The following is a 14,566-nucleotide window of genomic DNA, read 5'->3' as shown; positions in this document are numbered from 1 at the left end:
AAAGAGACAATTAAATTCACATCACCATGGAGCCAGAAACGCTACACCCACCCCGGGCGGCCCCCCGGAGCCCACCGTGGCACTCGCGGGCGAGCGTCCGCCGCTCGGGCCCGGACACCGGGAAATCCCGCGGAGGGACGTGAGGTTCAGGGACCGCCACCGGGATGCAACGAACTTACAGAGCCTCCGTGGGAACACCGCCGGCCGCGGCCACGTGGAACAACGGCCAGCGGTGCGCGCGGTACAAGGCAGCCCCCAAATTCACCACGGACCGCGTACCCCGCGCAGCCGGGCGCCGAGCGGCAGCTACAAGAGGAACGGCCCCAAACGTGTACGCGGAGCTCTCTCAACCACATCTAGCGAAGCGGCCACCCCGCTTCCTCAGGCAACAGGTCACCTGTCTGTGAGCACCACGTCCCAGTAAACGCACAGACTGCGTGTGGACGGCGGGTGGGGGGGGGGGGGGAGGAGAAGGAGGCCACAGGCAGGCACGAGGTACTGGGCCGCACCCCAGTCCCAGACAGAGCCCTCCCTGGGCCGTTCCTCCCCGTCTCTGTAGCCCAGACACCTGCAGTCCTTGGACCCGGCACAGTGAAGCCGGGAAACTCCGGTGCGGGGCCAGCCGGCTCAGTCGCACGCGGGGTGAGAGCTTTCTCCGTGAGCACAGGCCATCTCCTCCCCGTCCCGCACGGAGCACCCACGTTCATGCCTCTGGCGCCTGCCTCCACAAGCTGCCCACACACCACATGCCTCGTATCCTACCCCTCCAACCCCATTCCCACCTGTGGCCCCTTCCCTGGAGCCTCTTCCGGAAGCCCACCCTCTCCTGGGCCCTGCACTGCTCCCTCCCTGCTCCAGGCCCCAGGCTGTCTCTCAGCCTTGTAGCTCCTTCAGTCTGCCGGCACACTGTTGAAGCAGAAGCAAGGTCGTTACCACCCCTATAGGCCTTACCTCTTGTGACATCCCCACACAGACTCCCCTCCAGCCACATGCCTCCTTTCTGTCCTGCCCCAGGACCTTCGCACATGCTGCACCCTCAGCTGGGACGGTTTTCCCGTCTCACCTCCTTTAGCTCCCGGTCTGCGCCATCACACCCTTTCCCTGGCCTCTTTCCTCAGTTTCACACGGGACTACCCAACCATCACTGAGGACTTTGGTTAGGGTCTATTTGCTTTATCTGCTTGAGTCACTGAACCCCCGTGCCTGCATACAGTAGTGCCAACAGACACGATTCTCAACATGAACTAGATTCTAACTGCTCTGAACAGGCACAGCGCCTGGGGAGAAGTGTGGACTTCGTACACTCCCAAGGGGTTTGGATTCTTTTCATAACTGCATCACCTTTGCAACTTTCAGAACAGGGAATCACGGCTCAGGACCCGCACGTTCTTGCCCACTGACCCATCTGCCGTGGAGCCTCCACTCTGGTGATCCAGCCACGATTCCCCACACACGTCTGACCCTGCCCTGCCGGGGCCACCTCTGCTGTGGCTCTGCAAGGATCTGCCCTCTTTCCAGACCTGCACACCAGCCCGCCTGGCCCTCACTCCACCAGACCACCCCAGCATTCCCCTCTCCCCCTGCCACACCTGCCTCCCACCCGCACCCTCAGGAGGGATGGGGTGCCCTCCCTGTGATGCAGACAGGGCAGGCAGGGCACGGGCCCCACGAGGCATCGCAGAGGGTCCAAAGCAAGGGTGACACGTTGACCACCAAGCCGCCTGGAGTTATGGGAATGAGCCAGCCTGTGGCGGTGGGGATGGTGGGGGGGGGGAGGGTGTCACAACGTCAGTTCACAGTTCACTGGCCTCTGGGACCAGCAAGAATTTAAAGGAAACTTTTTAAAAGTAACAATCCCCAATGTGGCAGGACAGCTGGAGAGGACACAGTGGAGGACGAGCGTGGGGAGCGAGGACCAGCGATGGGTGGGGGCTCGGTGAGCACGCATCCATGCCCTCCCTCAGTGGGGCTGGCACCCACACCCCTCCCTGAGATCCCCTCCGCCCTCCGCCCCACCCTGCAAGCACCCCCAGCCTCTCACACTGCTCCCAGGCTGGCGGCCCATGCAGCACCACACCGAGGGCTGCACTCTGTGGGTTTGCCCCATCTTGGAACCACGCTGCCACCACCAGGCCCCACACCTGCTGCCTCTCATGGGAGGGACACTGGCGCTGGTGAACCCACAGCCTTCTAACACCCAGAATGAAAGTGACCCAGAAGCACTGAGCGCCCTGAAGATGAACAGAGGACTCGGTAAGCGAACCAGACGTGCCAGCTGTGGAACGCAGGACGAGGCACGGCCAGCATCAGCAGCGGGGCCCCCGGGGCAGAGGGAAGCTGCGTGCAGCCTCACGCGTACTGACTGGGGGTTCCACGTGGCACCCCCTACTCCACAACCCCGACCACAGGATCGCCGAGCTCGCAGCAGCTCCGTGCACCAACATCTGTGGTCAAGAAACGGTATGTATCACAAAGGGGGTGCTGGTTGGGACGTTGCGGGATGGACCCAGGAGGCCCAGCAGAGCCTTCAGGAGAGAACAAGTAGGTGTTTGGGCGCGAGAAGATGCCCGATGCAGGAAGCCGCAAACCGCCATTTTTAGGAAAACCTCACTCCCCTACGCTTGAACAGGGACGTCCTGCCCCCGGATGGTTCCTCACCCTGGCTCCTGGCCACTGCTGGCCGTGCACACCGCGCTCAACGCCTCTGCCCTCACGCCAGCTACAGCGCCCGCCTTCTCCTCTTGCATCTCCACTCCTCCCCGCGCCTATGCTCACAGCCCCCGCCGTTCCCTTCCGTGAGTGCTCCTCTCGGCGCTCCTCTCGTGGGCACGGCGCTCGGCTGGGCCGCTTGCTCCCCTTGGCCTGTGGCCACGGGGCTGAGGCCTCTTGTCTCCCAGCACGCACTAGCGGTGACTAACAGGCAAGCGCACCCTGCTTATGACAGCCCATGGCTCCCGCCTCTGGCTCCAGACAGTCCTGGCCAGGCGTCCGCACCCACCCGGCCCCACAAGTCCCGCCTCCACTCTTCTCGGACAACTTGTGCTGTCTGGCGTCGCACATCAAGACCGTGAGCTCCACCGGGCAGGCACTCGCCGGGCTCACTGCCGCCTCACCCACAGAGCAGACGCTCCACGAGGGCGGGAGTCCTGACCCTCCCCGGGGCAGAGAGACTGCGCCCTGCCTGGGGGATCAGGCACGCCCCTCGCCCGCGCTCCCTTGGCACCATCCGCACACACTCACACGGCCACTCTGCCCCTACAGCTCTCTGGAAGGCGCCTGGGTCCCTCCTACTCCTGTGACGGAACTCAGGAGTCTAAGAACACGAGGAGTGCTTGACCTAGCAGGTCACGTGCCCTCAAAGGCCACGGCCGCAACCCCACCCTGTCCGTTACACCTGACCGCTCAACCATGTGACAATACTGCAGTCCAGACTCCAAGGAAACGTTACCTTTGCAGAGCTCGGTGAGCAGCAGGAACTCGGCCTGCCCCGTGTCCGACTCCTCCTTTCCTATGGATGCTGCAGAACAAAACTGGACAATATTGGGGTGGCCAGAAAGTTTTTTCTGCAGGTGTCTTGTTAAAGGAGAATGCGTAAGTCTGCACGTTTAAAAACAAATATACATGTGACATTAAGACACTAAAGTCAAAGTGTGGAATGAAATTACCTTACAGTCCCAGCACATCGGAGCAGAAAGACGGAGGGCAGTGGGGGGGGGGGGGGGGTGGCGAGAAAGGCAGGCGGCAGGGAGGAGGGAACGGAGAGGGAAGGTGGGGGTGAAAACCGCCACCACGCTGGCCACACGCACCTGACCACGGGCCAGGCAGGACAGCAGACAGAGGGCACGTGCGGGTGCAGGAGGCCACGGGTGTGAATGAGCCCGCCAAACCTCTGCAAGGCGAGAGCCCGCAGGCTCACGGTACACAGAGCTTCGAGAGAGAAAAGAGAACACATTCTGACAGCAGAGGGCAAGAGCCCAGCTGAGGGAGAACATGTGCCAGAGCTGAGAGCCCGCAAGAGAAGCGCCACAGACCCACGAGCCGTGCACAGAAACCTGACAGCCTGACTGCCGGGGGGAGGGGGAGGGACAGAGGGGCTGCTGACCAGGAGGGACACGGAGGCCCACTAGAACCAGGCCCAGCAAGGGTCCTGGCAAGAGCCGGAGCAGCGGGGCACGCCACGCTCACTAAGGGGAAGACGGAAGGGCGGAGAGCAGGAAACAAATCCTGCGTGAGCACGGAGACCTCCCGGGCCGCAAAGCCACTGAACCTCTGACTGTTACCCTGGGAGCGAAGGAGGAGGAAGGAAACCTCCTACCAATACTCTACAGGCAGGTCCAGTGAAGGCGGGAGGCCAATTTTAGCGTGTCCGAAAGAGCAAGAGAGCGGCCCGGCGGCGGCGGGCGGCCACAACTCGACGCAGGCCTCCCCGCGTGACCGCACGTGCTCTCGTCCCGGGAAAAGGATACCATGAAACAAACTTCCTGAATGATGGCTCTGTTCTTTTCCTCTTCGTTAGACAATAACCTCTGTATCGGGAAATAAACACAAAGATTAAGGAGTGTTTATCTTTCTATTCTACACCCAGGAGAATAAATGCAACGCATCTAAAAGCTTAACCTGCTTACCTGTATTTTAACATCTGGCCTGTGTAAAAATTTGACAGAAGGTTAAGACCCTTGAAAATGGTCTTTTATGACCCAAGGACACAAGAAAAATGAAAAATAGGAGGCTTTCTCCAAAGAGGCTACGGCAAAGTTAGAAAATCAAGGAAAATGGGAGAAGACGCCGGCAGAGAAGCGGGCCTCTGTTCCGAACCTCCAAAGTCAGGCAGCCCCTCAGCAGCAGCCCTGGCACCGGCACCTGCATGGCCCCAGGAGGCCCCCGCCCCCCAAGCTGTGGACACAGAGTTCACAGCAGTGACTTTCAACCCCCTGCTATCTGTGGAACCCTCCTTCTGGCAGTCGGCACCGAGGTCGCCCCTCGCCACGAAGTCGGAAGCCACAGCTTAAAGTGTTCTGCAGCTGCTGATGGCCTCACCCTCAGAGGGAAAAAACAGGACAGACTATTTAAAAAAAAAAAAGCAAACTAAATACTAGGGATGAATCTCCGGAAACTTAGAGATCTACTTAAAATGGCCCAAACCCCACACAAATGCCGCCCTCGTTACCTTCAAGGCGTACTCTCTGCCACTTCCCAGGTCTTGAGCCTCATACACAAACGCAAACCCTCCTGAAAATTAGAAAGACGTACAGGTCAGTTCAGTGCTCTGACTTCCCTTGACATTAAGCTTCAAAAATACGTTCACTAAGTGAAATACAAACCGGGCTTGTGGCCAGCAATTTGCTGCAGAAACGACCCTCATTTATATGACGCTGTCTTTTAAATATCCCGCTTCGGGGACAGGAAGGAAATCAACACAGGAACAGAGATCAGTGGGGGAAAGAATGGAGAAAATCAACAACACCAAAGCTTCTGAAAGCCCACATTCTCTGAAAACAAGAAAATGAAACTGATAAATTCTAGATAAACTGATCACCGAGAGAGTGAGAGCAAGAAAGGAAAAATTAACACAGGAGCAACTACCCCCAGAACAGAAGGCCAGCACTGCCTTAATGCCCCAAAACGACTTTAAAGCACATCCGATATCACATGAACACAAAAAGTCCTTTTTTAAAATGTTTATTTATTTGGGGGGTGGGGGGTAAACGAGCAGGAAGGGGCAGAGAAGGGGACAGAGAATCCAAAGTGGGCTCCGTGCTGACAGCGCAGAGCCCGACGTGGGGCTCGAACTCAAACCAGGAGATCGTGACCTGAGCTAAAGTCAGAGGCTTAACCAACTGAGCCACCCAGACGTCCCAACAAATTTTTAATTCTGGGTAAAGTAAAATTTCAGCGTATCAAACCCAACGATATATGAAGATAACACACTGCGACTAAGTAAGAGTTGATTAAACATTTGAAAATCCCTGTAGTTCTCTTGTTTTTAGGTTTCATTTGCTTAGCTTCTTCTAGCTCCCCACGGTGGAAAATTACATCATGACACTAAGAGCTATGAGCAGACACCCTATGATGCAGCAACTGCACTACAAGGTATTTATCCAAGGGATACAGGGATGCTGTTCCGAAGGGACACATGCACCCCAAGGTTTATAGCAGCACTACCGGCAATAGCCAAAGTATAGAAAGAGCCCAAGTGTCCATCGATGGATGAACGGATAAAGAAGATGTGGTATATATACATACATATATATATATATATATATATATATACACACACACACAACGGAGTATTACTAGGCAATCAAAAAGAATGAAATCTTGCCATTTCCAACTACGTGGATGGAACGGGAGGGCATCGTGCTAAGTGAAATTAGTCAAAGAAGGACACAAATAGTGACATCACTCATATGAGGACTTTAAGAGACAAAACAGATGAACATAAGGGAAGGGAAGCAAAAATCACATAAAAACACGGAGGGGAACAAAACAGAAGAGACTCATAAATATGGAGAAGAAACTGAGACTTGCTGGAGGGGTTGTGGGTGGGGGGATGGGCTAAATGGGGGATGGGCATTAAGGAGGGCACTTGCTGGGATGAGCACTGGGTGTTATATGTAGGGGATGAATCACTGGAATCTACTCCTGAAATCAATGTCGCACTATACGCTAACTAACTTGGATGTAAATTAAAAAATTTTTTTTAAATTTTTTAAATAATAAAATAAAATAAGCAAAAGACACACAGAGACATTCCGCCCATGCAGGTGCATGGTCATCCTCCAGGAAGGTGCACCTGAAGGCACAATAAGGTATCAGTACACACCTGCTCGAATGATCAAATCAGAACACAGCACAAAACATTGGCAAGGCCACGGAGACACTGGGTGACTCTTTGTGGCCACAGACTCCACACGTTGAGCCCTAGCTCCCAGTGTCACTGGATGAGCAGACAGGGCGTTCAGGGACGCAATTAAAGAAATGAGGTCATCATAGTGGGGCCCTGACCCAGCAGGACTGGGGTCTCTCTCCACCCACGTGCACAGACAAGGTGCCATCTGCCGGCCAAGGGGACAGGCTGCCCGGGAAACCAACGCTGCCAGTGCCATGATCTGGGACAGGAGCCTCCGGAACTGAAACATAAATTCTTGTCGTTTATGCCTTGAAACTGTGCTGCTGTGCCATGGCGGCCTGAGCAGACTACCACACTCGTCTGCTGCTGGTCAGAAGTGTAAGAGGACACAGCCGCTCTGGAAACAGGCTGGCAGGTCTAGACAACAAGGTCTGCAGCTACCGCACAAGTTGGTCATCTGCACTCTTAGCCACTCACTCCAGAAAAATAAGAACCTGAACACAAGTGTTTACAGCATCTTTATTTCTAACAGCCAAAACACATCTGGAAACAACCCAGACGTCCTTCAGTGGGGGAACGGTTAAAGAGACGGAGCCACCCACACCACGAATACCCTTCACCAATAAAAATGAGATCATGGACACAACCACCTGGGTGGATCTCCAGACACTAATAGCGAAAAGGGCCAATTCCGAAAGGATACACACACAATGTCAAAACTGTAGAGACAGAGACCTGATTAGTGGCTCCCAGCGTTAAGAACATAGGTTTTAAGGGGATGGAAACTTCTGTGTTTTTGACTCTACTGATGTCAAGACGCTGGTGGAGACACTGACTAGTTTTTCAAGTTGTTACCACTGAGGGAAATGGGCAAAATATGCTGGTGCCATTTCCTAAAACTACAAATAAATAAACCCACACTTTTCTCAAAATTGAAAGTTTTCATAAAAATATTACTGCTGAATAAAACATCTCGAGAAACGAAAGGGCAGGCATTGCTAAGACGCTGCTGTATGCATTCATTCTGAGTATGTTCTGGAATTGAGAGACAGGCACAGGTACCTCAACTGTCAGGGCCAGACCCTTGCCCCTCGAAGGCAGGCTGGCCAGGGACGGCAGCGACCCCATCCATGGCTTCCCTCCTCCTCCCCACATGCGTGCACGCATGTCTGTTATATAAAATGCACGACTTGCATCTGGAATAAAAAGCTCCCACAACTCCTGCCTGATGGAAAATGGACAAGACTTAGGCATTTCACACACACACACACACACACACACACACACACACACACAGATGTGTGACTGGTTAACAAGCAGGAGAAAAGTGTTCACACTATCATCAGATAAGTGTAAATCCCGTGCCAAGTAGACACCAGTGCACACACCTGTGGACACACACCAGTGCGCGCAGAGCTGAGGACAGGCACGCACACCCGAGGACACGCACCAGTGCGCACACACCCGAGGACGGGCACCAGCGCACGCACAGCCGAGGACGGGCACGCACACCCGAGGACACGCACCAGCGCGCACACACCCGAGGACGGGCACCAGCACGCGCACAGCCGAGGACAGGCACGCACACCCGAGGACACGCACCAGCCCGTGCACACCCGAGGACGGGCACCAGAGCGCACATCGAGAACAGACAGAAAGAACTGAAATGACGTTAAAGAACACTGGCGAGGGTGTGGAGACGGGAGCCCGGGGCCTGCCGGCCAGAGTGCAAATTGGCGCAGCCCTGCTGGAAAGCGTTAGCCGTGTGCACGTAAAGTTCATCCTACATCCAACCCATACCCAAAGATCCCCCTCCTGGGCACTTTACACACTGCAGGCGAGTCAACAAACCTCAGAACCACACAGCTGGCCCAGAGGGGGCGCTCGAGGTGTGACGCCATGTGCATGACACTCTGGCAGAGAGGGGACTTGGAGCCAGTGGCTGGCTGGAGGCGGGGAAGGGGGCTGGGGGCCATGAGAGGCTTCCTGGGGTCACTCAGCTCTTCTCTATCTCTTCAGGTGGCTGGCTACACGGGTGTAAGCCTTCACCAAAGCAGTTCCATTCTGTAGATTTTTCTGCATGCCAATAATTTAAGTCGTTAGTTAAAAGAAACATAGGCATAGGACATCGATGCACCATTCCAGAAGAGGAACCCGAGTAAGCTAATAAGCACCGAAAAATGCACCAACTCGTAAATCAGAGAAAGGCAAATCCACACAAGCCCACACGGTGTCTGCCCATCACCATGAGGATGGTGTGGGGACACTGGGGTGTGGCAGGCCTCCATGTAAGGTGGCGAACTGGCGGGGAAGACCGTGAGCACCAGGAAAAGATACGACGGCACGAGGAACAATCCGGGAGATTCACCACGTTTTGTCAGCACTGTTTCTAAGAAACACTTTCACAAAAGGAACAGAATCCTGTTACCCACGTCACATCCTCACATCGGCACCACACATCTTCGGGGTACGTGACTATGCAGAAATGACCGTGCAGACGGCGGGAGTCCACAGAGAGGAAGAGGCCGAGCCATGGAGAGACAGACAGCAGCCTTTCCCAAGGCAACCTCCCCTCCCCGGGTGACCTTCGGGGAGGGTGACCTCCTCCCACAATAGCCCCCCCCCGCCGTGACCCCTCCACCATGACTTCCCCCCAAGGTAACCCCTCCCACAGTGACCGCCCCCATGATGTCCCACTCCAGCCACCTGCACCTCAACAGAAAGAAACTGGAGAAGTTACACACGTCTGCTGCTGCAGTCGCCCGAGACACGGAGCAAAGGGCCTTGGCACTCGGCTCCCATCCTGGCTCCACAGCACCGCCCACTTCCATCTGCCTCAGACAGGTGCACTGCCCTTGCTTCCTTGACCTTGACGTCCTCCACGCCTCTCTCCCTTCAGGATGCACTCCACAGGCTGACCTGGGCCAACATGCAGGTGACCAGACACACTCGAGCAGATGCCAAGGAGGCCAGCCTCCCAGGGGCTCCCGGGCCCAAGTCCACCACTCACTGGCCAGAGGCTCTGGGAAGCTACTCCGGCCTTAGCTCAGCCACTGTCAGGCTCGCAGTCCATGTGAAGCACCGGGCACGGTGTCCACCAAATAGAGCTCCGTAAACAGTGTTACGCTGGTTATTATCATTTCACACTAGGTGTTCGTCACCATGGCTAAGGGGCTGATGACAAAGTCACGAAGTCGCAGGTGAGGAGGGTGCGGTAAGGGGAGCTGGGAGAGGGCGACTGATCAGACGCAAAATCGGACGACACCACCCTGAATACTAGCATCAGTGCCCAAGCTCTCACGGCAAAGACCTGGCCCCTCAGCACCCCTCCCCGGGTGAGAGTAGCCGTGGTGGGCGATGGAGAAGATGACCTGGAAGAAGGCCACCAAGCCGCAGGGCTCGGGGATCAGGCACGCTTCCTATGTGAAAAGAGCGACGAGCGATAAATGAATGTGCTGTGACCACTGATCGTCTTTTAAGGTCAAGGAAAACGTCTTCTGCCGTGGACGCCTGTAGAGCGTGTCCTGACCCAACAAGCGCTCCTCTCCCTCCATCACGCCAACCTCAGTGGTTCCTGACACCCCCAACCAAGAGTCCTGTCGCACAGCCCCATGACCGTCCCTGTGCCCTGCCGGTCCCCACACCGGCTGCAGACAAGGAGGCAGAGGAGTGGAGGGCTCACGGTGAGCGCGCACTGTGCCCTCACGGCTTCTCAAGCCAGCACTGACCCCAGAGAACACAAGGGACCCACGTTAGGTTTATCAAAGACCACTGATACCACGCGTGGCACACAGCGTTCCAGCAAACAGATGCTGACTGAAATTTCACGTAACATCCAACCAAACACACGTGACTAATTACGCATAAATGGCGGGGCGGCTCTGTGGCCTGGTTTCATCTTCAGAAGAGAAGCCCACACACCACCTCGTGTACCTCACTAGCAGTGCAGCCAGAGTGAAGCAGTCACGGGAGAGGTGGGCTCACCTTGCATGACAAAACCCTTGTCTTGGCTGTAGCCATCACCTCTGTTACCTCTCTTTTTTAAATTCAATTTTTAATTTTTAGAGACAGAAAGAGAGAAAGCAAAAAGAGGGTACGTGAGCAGGGGAGAGAGAGGGAGAGGGCGGGAGAGAGGGGGAAGAGGGGGGGCAGGGGGGAGGGGGAGAGAGAGGGAGGGGGGAGAGAGGGAGGGAGGGAGAAAGGGAGGGAGGGGGAGAGAGAGGGAGGGAGGGGGAGAGAGAGGGAGGGAGGGAGAGAGAGGGGAGGGGGAGAGAGGGGAGGGGGAGAGAGAGGGAGGGGGGGAGAGAGAGGGAGGGGGGGAGAGAGAGGGAGGGGGGGAGAGAGAGGAGGGAGACAATCTCAAGCAGACTCCTCACTCAGCACAGAGCCCAACACAGGGCTTGATCCCATGGCCCCTAGAGTCAAAATCAAGAGTTGGATGCTCAACCGACTGAGACACCCAGGTGCCCCGTTACCTCTTCTAACCGCAGGAAGCAAGCAAGAATGTGCAAAATCCAAAACAGGAGAACATAAAGATTGTATTCTAGAATCTGCTTGGACTCAGCATCTCTGACGCGGGTGTCATTCCCACTAACTTGTTTTATTGTTTTTTTTAAATGAAAACTTAAAACCAACTTTCGAAAGGTTAGGAAGCTATCTGGCTCCAAGTTCTGTCCACAACCCATTTCATATCACAGATGCAAAAAACAATGCTTTCTTCCTAAACCATTGACAGCAAAATGTGATGTACCGTAAATTCACCTGGGCAACACCTGACACGAACTGATATAGGGCTATTTAAAGACTTAATCCCCCACAGTGAGGATACTTATCTAAGTACAAACATCTGATTTGATTATTATTAAACACATTCCCAACTCCTGTAGAAATATACAGGATATACAGGATGTCTATTATCTTCTGAACCCTAAACAATTCTAAAGTTGTCAACATCTGTACCCAAGGGACTGAGTTTGGAACTCCCCACGTTTACACAGGACAGCAAGAACTCCCGTGTTCCAAGGCTGATGTTTTACATGAAAGACTTGACACGAGTTTCTCAACATTTCAGTTCCGAAAGAGGCTTCACAACTTTAAAGGCTACACGCCAGCTGTTACATGTATAAAAAGGAAATCTACAGCTCGTAATTGTACTGGTTATGTTTATCTCCCGACTTGTCTAGATAGCAAAGGGAGTGCGTTCTTTTGCACAACCACATCGGCTGGTCCCATTTCCTTATTCTGCGTCCCGGTGTTAAACAACTTAAATGGTGACAGCTTCCTGCTCCACAAGACCCACCTCCCAGCTCTGATTACCCCTCCCCCTCCCCCACCTCCACCCCCACGGCACATTCTCTCCCCTCTCACCTCAGTTTGGCCCTCTGGACCCCTCACCACTGCCTGTCCTGTCCCAACAATCCTCCAGGGCTCTGCGGTCCTGTCATTAGAGGGTGTGTCTAATTTTAAGTTCCAGGAGGCAAAAACCACCTACTGTCCACTATGGATTTCTTAAAAAACAAGACAATTGTCTGGTATTTTCAGAATAAATGAATGGATGTGAGGGAACTCTCATTCTAACAGATAGCACCCCTCAGAATGTTAATAGAGGTTCTGGCCTCATCTCTGAAGACCTCGGGTTGCTGTTTTTTTTGTTTGCTTTTTTTTTTTTTTTTTTACCAAATCACACCCAAAATCTGTTGCTTTTTTTACCCACGTGGAAAAACAGCGTGTGCTGATGCTGCAGCCAGAACATCCCCTCAGGCCTTTAGGAATAAGGTGAACGGTCAGCTGGTGTGGTTTCCTACCTCAAACTGAGCATAAACGGAAGTAGGGGTGGCCACGTGACAAGCTGAACCTGAGGTCCCGAGAGCTACCGGACAGGTGGGCTCTCTCACCCTGTACCACTCCCTCGCCCCGTGTTAATTCAGGGAAATGCCGTTCTGTTTCAGTACCAGCCCCAAAGACAACTGTGTTTAGCCATTAAGCATCCCAGCTAGCAAAATGTGACATACCCCTGTGGGCGCCCCCGACAAAATGTAAGGAAAATCCAGAAGAGAGAATGGGATCACATCGACGTTGGCAATAGTCTCTGTGTGAGGAAGAGAAAGGACATCAGGAAGCTGGAAACCGCAGGCAGAAACAAAGATGACTAAAGAATGGCCCGGAAATCTCTCCGTGCCTGACGAGTCCAGCCTGCAAGGTTCCATACAGCTCACAACTGCTGGCATGCCCGAGTTTACACGGACTCACAAACAGAGATCAGGGCAAAGTGAAGCTCAGGTGGCAAGAGGAGGGAGCTAGGCTGTGGGTCACAGCACCGTCTACGCCAACATCCAAGGAAGTCAGGACTGCAGCCATCCTCACCAAGCTGCACGAGCACCCACGCCCAGGACCCTGAGAATCGAGGGGAGCTGGCCCGATGTCCGGAGATCCAGTGCTGTTCCGCCGCCCCCCGCCCAATGGCCCAAGATGTGGAGGGAAGGGCCATGACTCCCATGGGTTCCCTTCCTTCTGCCTCCACTGTGGCCCCTCACCTGCTCACCACCCCCTCCCCGCTGCCACGGCCTTAACTCGGGCCGCAGGCCAGCCCCACACCTGCTCTGACTGCCACGCCTCCCACAAGGAAGTGCCCGGCCCTACGCCGGGCCTCACTCACCTTCCGCAGTTGCTCCGGGTCGGCCTCACCCTCTCCCCCCGCGGCGACCCTCCCCCATCCCCCGCCGCGCCGGGCCGACCCGCACCGGAATCAGCCTGACCCCGCCCCCTCCGGGCCGGCCCCGCGCCCGTCCGCCCCCACGCTGCCCCCCCCCCGCCCCGGCGCCGGGCGCCCGCGCCCCCCGGCCCGGGCCTCACCCTCGGCCAGGACCCGCCGCACCCGCAGCCGCAGTTCGCCCAGCTCCACCGTCTGCCCCACGAAGTCGGTCTGGTCGCGGCCGGCAGCACCGCCCAGAGAGCCCGGGCCCGCCAGGAAGTCCAGCGCAGACTGCAGCAGCGACATGGCTACGGCCCCGCGGCGGGCGCCGGAGCGGGGAGCTCGGGGTGCAGCTGCGTCCGGGTCCGCTCAGCAACCGCCGGCCCCGAGCCGCACCATCTTCCGCCCCGACGCCGTGACGTAGGCCCGCGGGGGGGCGCGTCGCGGCCCGGAAAGACGCCAGCGCCTCACTTCCGCCGCGCCGGGCGCCGGCGCGCGCGCGCGCGGAGCGCTGGTGGCAGAGCGCGCCTGCGCGGCGCCGCGGGTCTCGTGAGGGGCCGGCGGCCGTCCGGCTCGGGCGCCTCGCCGACCGGAGCGCAGACGCGCGTGACCGTGGCCGCGGCGACCGAGCGCAGGTAGTCCGGCTGCGGGCCCGGGCCCTGACGGTTCCCCACTCCCACGCGGTCGTTTCTGCGGAGGCTGCTTCTCAGGGCGCCCTGGCTTGAGTGAGCGCGGCCGCCCCCTGGGTGGCCAGTCCCGTGGGGGTGCGCGGCGCGCGCGAGGGGCTTGCGGGCCGCGGGCGGGTGTCGGGAACGCTCGAGCGACGTTTCGTTCTGCCTCTTGGAGGTGGAAATCTCCCGCGGCGTGTCGTGAGTACGATTGCGAGCCCCGGGCACGCTCCCGGCTGGCCGTGGCGGGGAGTCCACAGTAAGTGTCTTTTTTTTTTTAAATGAGGTGGTTGCTACCAGAAGACTGAAAAACTTAAGTTAAACACACGCACACGCGCGCGCGCAACAGTTTGCCAG

General features: G+C 56.4%; 2 protein-coding genes across 4 annotated transcripts in view; one reads left to right on the top strand and one right to left on the bottom strand.

Annotated features, from left to right (window-relative positions):
- Positions 1–13,962, bottom strand: part of GAK (cyclin G associated kinase) — a 52,950-nt gene extending 38,988 nt beyond the window's left edge. The window contains 4 exon segments of the mRNA XM_043573221.1: positions 3,449–3,563; positions 4,467–4,526; positions 5,168–5,229; positions 13,703–13,962. Of these exon segments, the coding sequence (XP_043429156.1) occupies positions 3,449–3,563; positions 4,467–4,526; positions 5,168–5,229; positions 13,703–13,847 (382 nt within the window). The 5' untranslated portion in view covers positions 13,848–13,962.
- A 53-nt stretch (positions 13,963–14,015) lies between these two features.
- Positions 14,016–14,566, top strand: part of TMEM175 (transmembrane protein 175) — a 29,723-nt gene continuing 29,172 nt past the window's right edge. For 2 of the 3 annotated variants that reach the window (XM_043573225.1, XM_043573226.1), the window contains exon 1: positions 14,047–14,176. The gene's annotated coding sequence lies outside the window, so the exon portion shown is untranslated. Of the gene's footprint in view, positions 14,177–14,566 lie in introns of all 3 variants that reach the window. The other variant, XM_043573223.1, reaches the window with a different exon arrangement.

Source organism: Prionailurus bengalensis, chromosome B1 (assembly GCF_016509475.1).
Source record: "Prionailurus bengalensis isolate Pbe53 chromosome B1, Fcat_Pben_1.1_paternal_pri, whole genome shotgun sequence".
Classification (NCBI taxonomy): Eukaryota; Metazoa; Chordata; class Mammalia; order Carnivora; family Felidae; genus Prionailurus; species Prionailurus bengalensis.
Note: the sequence above shows the minus strand (reverse complement) of the source record. Positions and strands in the feature narration are given on the sequence as shown.